At 39.6% G+C, this 7,110-nt stretch overlaps 1 protein-coding gene across 1 annotated transcript in view; it reads right to left on the bottom strand.

Annotated features, from left to right (window-relative positions):
- LOC109913979 (limb region 1 protein homolog) overlaps positions 1-7,110 on the bottom strand; it is a 69,101-nt gene that overhangs the window by 2,765 nt on the left and 59,226 nt on the right. Inside the window, exon 9 of the mRNA XM_048606064.1 lies at positions 594-755. Coding sequence (XP_048462021.1) covers positions 594-755 — 162 coding nt within the window. The remainder of the gene's footprint in view (positions 1-593; positions 756-7,110) is intronic.

Raw genomic sequence — 7,110 nt, 5'->3', positions numbered from 1 at the left:
AACCTGACGTTCGAGTCCTCTAATGCTGCCTGGCCTGCTGTGTTCCTCCAGCCCCACACTTGGTTATCTTTGACTCCAGTATCTGCAGTTCTTGCTGTCTCACATTCCAAACTTATCTCACTGCCCAAGAGGAGTCAGAGACCAGAATCAATAATTCTGTTTCTCTCTCCAGATACTGTTGGGTACGTTCAGCATTTTCTGCTTTTACCTGTTGTGTGCTGCATGAGATATAATACCACCCCAATACAAAGCCACATTTGTGCCTACAAAGCTCAAAACTTATTTTCCAAGTAATTTCTTGGATGCTTTGAAGAAGAAGTATTAGTCCCTGGTTTCTTCCAACATGAGCATTAGCAACTCATGGTTAAAAATCCTTTGTGGTCAACCTTGGAAACAAACTGCAGCAACAGGTAACCACAATAGGCTGTGTAATTTGGTTCTGACGGCAGTACCTTGTACCTTCTACACTGATCTGAAACTAATCCTTGAAGTGTAATGACATCTTATTGATTTAATGCCAAGTATTTAAAAAGTGTCAAGAGTACGGAAAAAAGTTATTAGATTGACGGAGATCAATAGATAGTAGACCTTACCTAAAGCTTTTAGAAGTTCTTCTCTTACAGCAGATGTAAATTTCCGGATCAGGCAGAGAGACGTTACCACAGCAAATAATAGATTATACGAAAGCACAATGTAAAAATTGCCCAGCCAGTTGAACCTTCCAAAGTCTCCAAGTAGGTCAAATCTGGTTATCCCTGTTAAAAACAAGTATTGCTGAGAATGGAGAAACATCAACCCCACACAAAAGAGGTAACAGATTAACATACTGACAGATTGTGATATAAAATTGCATTTCTGCACATCAGATAGCAAGTTGCACCTAAGAGTTTGCAACATTAGGAGCCTACAGTAAAACATAATTTCATTTTATAATTTAGCTGTGTCATACTTTGTATAACTTCTGCAACTATAACTATTGCAAAGCAATATTCAAAAGAATTCACATCGTAAATACAGATCAATACCTAAGAAGTCAAATTGCGCTTGGTATAATTCAATTTTTTTTGCTGCAGTATTTCTAAGTTGCAGAGGTTAATATTTGCCTTAAGGAAACACTGTTGAAACACTGGATACTAACTTCCATCTACTGAGATGTGTGGAAGCTGCAGGCTGGCATTTAACAAAATGGAGTAGCATTCCTCGATAAATCAACCTGAAATCTGCTACTTAATTGTCAGTGCTCTGTTCTAGCTGTGTCAGTCTTTCTATATTTTACTGGAGTAAGAATACCCTGGACCAGACTGTTTCTGTTTTTAAACGAAGGTAAATGATATTGAAACAGAATAAAGTAGAAAGAAACTATAATAGTAGAATCCTGGATATGTTAATGCTTTGCAAATCAATATAAAATACACATGTTGTTAATGCATAGTGCGTTTATAATAACAATATCAAGTAACTGTTCATGTAATGAAACGTCTACTGAGAGATTCTAAGCCAATACTGAAATATTGGCACATCACATCCAATCTTTTGAAAAATGCAAGCTTATTTTAGGAAGAACAGAAAAAGGCATGAAATATCCATCAAGAGCATGATTCAGTCACCATAAATTTTAAATTAAAACTAACTTACCATTATTCTAGCAAGGAACAAAGTGGGTTAACAGGTACGGCTTGGACAGAGTGAGAAGCTGCAGGTTTGATGTGTGAAGGAATCTTAAAGGTCAACATATTTCTAAAACTCTAGTCTACTCTCCATTTGGCAGTTAGCTGTTAAACAAGTTTAATTTAAGATTTAAATTTAAACAAGTTTAAATACGTCCCATCCTTAGATGGGAACACTAAAGACTCTATACTGGTGAGCAATTGTAAATACCTCGATAGTTACTTTAGCTACAATAAAATTCACTCTTCTGAGTCTCAGGCAGTGTAATCCACAGCTTGAATGAAGCTTGAATAGTGTGTGAAGCTGCAAGTTAATTGTGTAGGAAGGGTGGGGGCAAAGAAAGAAATGCTCCTTACTTTGCTACCTTCTTCACCCTCTAGTATTTTTGTTATTTCTTGTTTCAGTACAGGAAGGGTGATTGATAAGTTATTCTTCTTACATTAGTTTGTAAATTTAAAAAGTATGACAAAGTGGCTTGGTCATGCAGAATGTGTATCTTGTCACATGTGGGAGGTTGTGGCCACACTACATTCACATGTCCTAAACAAACACATCCACAGGCACCTATCTGCAGGCAGGGTCACCAACTGCATAAATGTGAGCTTCAGGCTTTAGAACTGAAGTGGTGCTGCAACCATGAGGTAGAGGACAATGTGGATGGCATATTTAGGGGGACAGTCACACCATAGGTTAAAGGCATGCAGGCAGTGGAGGAGTGTGACCAACAGGCAATCTAGGAAAACCAGGTTTTTAAACCAGTTTACATTTTGGATACTGGTGATGGCAATGGCTCCACACAGGAGTGTAGCTAGACCCAAGTCTGTGGCACCACAGTTTATTCAGCTATACAGGTGGGGAGGAAGAGGATTGGAAGGGTAGAAGTGATGTGAATTCATTAGTTAGGAGAACAGACAGGTACTTCTTCAGCCAAGGTCATGATAATAACAAGTCAAGGATATCACAGAGCAATGATAGGACATTGTTCTGGGGGAGAGTGAAAAGCCAGAGGTCTTGGCCCACGTTGGTACTGACACCATAGGTAGGAAGTGGGGTGAAATCAAATTTTAGAAATCTATGACAGAGATTAACAAGCAGGGCCTCAAAAACCATAATCTCAGGATTATTCCCAATTTCACATGCTAGTGATCATAAAAGATGATGATTGAGCAATTGAACATGTGATTGGAGAACTGTTATGAGAGAGAGTATCAGATTTATGAGGCAGGCAGGACTTGTGCACAATGAATGGGCAAACTCCTGAATACTTTTTCCTAATTCCCTCTAGACCATGACCCCATCACTAAACATCAAGCCATTGTTTTCAGACTGTCATTATCCTCACTTCTGGAGATCTTGCCTCCACAGCTTACCACCTTGCAACTCCCTAACTTTGCACAACTTGCTCCCACCATCTTCTGAAGATCTTTAGGCAAGACTGACCTGACAGGTTTATTGTTTCAGCCTATTCCTGCCCTAATGAGCCTACCTTTTCCTTTCAGATTTTTTTCCCCCCCCATTGACCAGTCTTGGACTGCCTCCTATACTAGTTTATCCTAACTTATATAAGGGGACCAAAACAACTCAGCTGAGTTCTGACAAATGCCTTGTATAGTTTTAGCAATAGTTAGCAAATGTTTTCCAATAGTTAGCAGATTGTCTGGCCAATATACTGCCTCTAACACCATGTCTTATTAAGTAGTCTAACATGTGGTACCTAATCAAACAGCTTCTGAAGATCTACATATTACATCCACAGCTTCCCCCTTCTCTATCTTTCTTACCTCCTCAAAAGAACTATAATAAATTTGTCAGGCATGATTTCCCCTTCATGAAGCCATGCTTGACCATGCTTGATCATGGTATGTATTTTTAAATGCTCTGCTTTACTAAATAAGCTAACACTTTCTCAATAATAGATGTTAAACGTCTGGCCTATTGATAAGCCTTTTTTTGTTTCCTTCCCTTTTTAAATAAAGATGTCCCACTAGCAGTTTTCCAAACCTTTGGGACTTTTCCAGAACCTAAGGATTCTAAGATTACTATCAGTGCATCCACTACCTCTGTAGCTATTTCTTTTAATATCCTAGGATGCATCCCATTAGGCTCAAGGGACTTATCAGACTTTAGCCCCATTATTACCCTAGCACTTTTTCCTCTAGTGACAGTTATTGTGTTTATTTCCTCTTCTGTTTCCCATTACTTAGAAATTTTGGAAAGCTAGCGGTATCTTCTACTGTGAAAACAGAGACCAGAACATTCCAGAATAGAATTGCAGCATTCACAGCACTTTGCTTTTGTTTTAAGGATCGGGTTATTTTAGATTTAGTATTAAGTAGTGAAAAGGGCTAATCAGTAACCTTGTTCTAAAGGAACCTTCATGAAAGAGAGACCGGTGATAAAATTTTGCATTAAATTTGAAAGTGATATTGTTAATTCTGAAACTATAGACTTAAATCTAAACAAAGCAAACAATGAGCCTATGAGGGATGAGTTACCTATGTTGGATTGGGAAACTGCACACATTTGTCGATTCACAGCCAATTGTAAGAATTTAAAGAAAGTCTATACATTCCGCTAAAGGTGCAAAAACTCAACAGGGAAGGTGAATCAACCATGGCTGACAAAGAAGTTTAAGACTGCATCAGAGGAAGTTTGTCAGAAAAAGTGGCTAACCTAAGGATTATGAGCAATTTTGAATTCAGCAAAGAATGACCAAGAAACTCAAAAATGATAAAGAAAGGGAAAGGAGAATGTGAAAGCAAGCTAGTGAGAAAAATAAAGGCAAACAGTAAAATCTTCCTTAGCTTTGGAAAAAGAAAAAGACAAGGACAAATATGTCCGTTACAGGTGGACAAAGTCAGAAATCACACGACACCAGGATATAATCCACCAGAGATTATTTGAAAACACAAGCTTTCAGAGCCTCAGTCCATCTTCGCTGACACCTGAAGGAGGACTGAGGTGCCAAAAGCTTGCGTTTTCAAATAAACCTGCTAGACTATAACCTGGTGTCATGTGATTTCTGACTTTGTCCATCCCAATCCAACAACGGCACCTCCACATCACCGTTATAGGTGGATATAGGTGAATTTATAATGAAAAATAGGGAAGTGGCAGAGAATGTAGACAACTGTTTGCCTGCCTTTACAGGAGTTGCAGAAAATTTCCTGAAATACTAAGGAAACAAGGGAACTAACTGAAATTTATACTAGTAAAGGGGTAGTATTAAAAAAATTAACTGGATTGAAGGCTGATAAACCCCATGGACCAGATGAGCTACATATGAGAGATTGAGGAGGTGGCTATAGAGAGTGTGGATGCACTGTTGCTTATCTTTCAAAAATCTAGATTCTGAAAAGCTTCATACAGACTGTAAAGCAGCAAATGAGAAAGTACTATTTAAGGGAGAGAGGACGAGAAGGGGTATTTAATAATAGGAAATGAGGAAATAGCTGAGGCATTAAACAGGTATTTTATGTTGGTCTTCACAGCAGAGGACTTGAATAACTTGCCAGTAATTAAATGACAAGGAGACTAAGGTAGGTGTGGACCTAGACATGATCATTATCACCAGTGGTGATAAAGGTAACGTTGGTCAAGCTAAAAGTAGACAGGTCTCCTGGCCCTGATGGAATGCATCCCAGAGTACTAAATGAGATGGTGAGAGTAATAGCAAATGCAATTGTGGTAATTTTCCAAAATTCGCTAGACCCTGGGGCAGTTCCAGCAGATTGGTAAACAGCCAATGTGATGACACTGTTCAAAAAAGGAGGTAGACAAAAGACGGGGAATTACATGTCAGTTAGCTTAACTTCTGTAGTGGGGAAAATGCTTGAATCTATCATCAAGGAAGAAATAGCAAGATATCTAGATAGACAATGCCTCATTGAGCAGACGCAGCATGGGTTCATGAAAGGCAGGTCATGCTTGACTAATTTTCTGGAATTCTATGAAGACATTACGAATGCAGTGGACAATGGGGATTCAGTAGATGTGGCGTATCTGGATTTTCAAAAGGCATTCATCAACAAGGTGCCGTACAAAAGGCTGCTGCATAAGATAAAGGTGCATGGTGTTACAGGCAATGTATTGACATGGATCAAGGATTAACAACCAAGCAGCAAAGAGTGTGAAGTCATCAAGCAGTAAAAGGGACTATTACTTGAATGGTTAAAAAAAAAAAATTGCAGCATGCTGCTACGCACAGGGACCCGGGTGTCCTTGTGCATGAATCGCAGAAGGTTGGTTTGCAGGTACGACAGATAATTAAGAAGGCAAATGGAATTTTGTCCTTCATTGCTCGAGGAATTGAGCTTAAAAGCAGGGAGGTGATGTTGGAGCTGTATAGGGTACTGGTGAGACCACACCTGGAGGACTCTGTGCAGTTTTGGTGTCCTTACTTGAGAAAGGATGTACTGGCACTGGAGGGCGTACAGAGGAGATTGACTAGGTTGATTCCAGAGTTGAGAGGTTGGCTTTATGAGGAGAGGCTGAATAGACTAAGCTTATATTCATTGGAATTTAGAAGAAATGAGGAGGATCTTATAGAAAGATATAAAATTATGAAGGGAATAGATAAGATAGAAGCAGAGAGGTTGTTTCCACTGACAAGTGAAGTTAGAACAAGAGGGCATAGCCTCAAAATTAAGGGGAGCAGATTTAGGGCTGAATTGAGAAGGTACCTCTTCACCCAAAGGGTTGTGAATCTGTGGAATTCCCTGCCCAGTGGAGTAGTTGAGGCTTCCTCGTTGGATGTTTTTAGAGCTAAGATAGATAATTTTTTTTTCCAATAGTAAAGGAATTAAGGGTTATGGTGAGACGGTGGGTAAGTGGAACTGAGGCCATGAAAAAATCAGCCATGATCTTATTGAATGGCGGAGCGGGCTCAAAAGGCCAGCTGGCCTACTGCTGCTCCTGGTTCTTATGTCCTTACCAATTACCACCCAGTCTACTCTCAATGACTAATGAAGTGATGGACTGTGTCATCAACAGTTCTATCAAAGGGCACCTGCATACTGACCCGCAGTTTGGTTTTGGCCATGGCCAACTGGCTCCTAATGTCATTACAACCTTGATACAAACTTGGTCAAAAGAGCTGAACTCCAGAGGTAAGTTTAGAGTGATTGCCTTTGACATCAAGGCAGCATTTGACCAATTGTTGCATCAAACAGTCCTAGCAAATCTAGTGATAATAGAAACTGGAGGAAACTTTCTACTAGTTAGAGTCACAACTAGTACAAAGAAAAATGGTCACAGCTGTTGGAGATCAATTATTCCAGCAATAGCACATCACTGGAGGTGCGCATCAGGGTAGTATCCCAAGCCCAGCCATCTTCAGCTGCTTCATCAATGACCTTGTCTCCATTATAACATCAGAGGTGGGGATGTTCACTGAAGACTGCACAATGTTTAGCAGCAGGTACTGAAGCAGTCTGTGTCCAC

This window comes from Rhincodon typus, chromosome 2 (genome assembly GCF_021869965.1).
Source record: "Rhincodon typus isolate 14 chromosome 2, sRhiTyp1.1, whole genome shotgun sequence".
Taxonomy (NCBI): Eukaryota; Metazoa; Chordata; class Chondrichthyes; order Orectolobiformes; family Rhincodontidae; genus Rhincodon; species Rhincodon typus.
The sequence above is the reverse complement of the archived record's forward strand: the minus strand, read 5'-3'. Positions and strand labels throughout refer to the sequence as shown.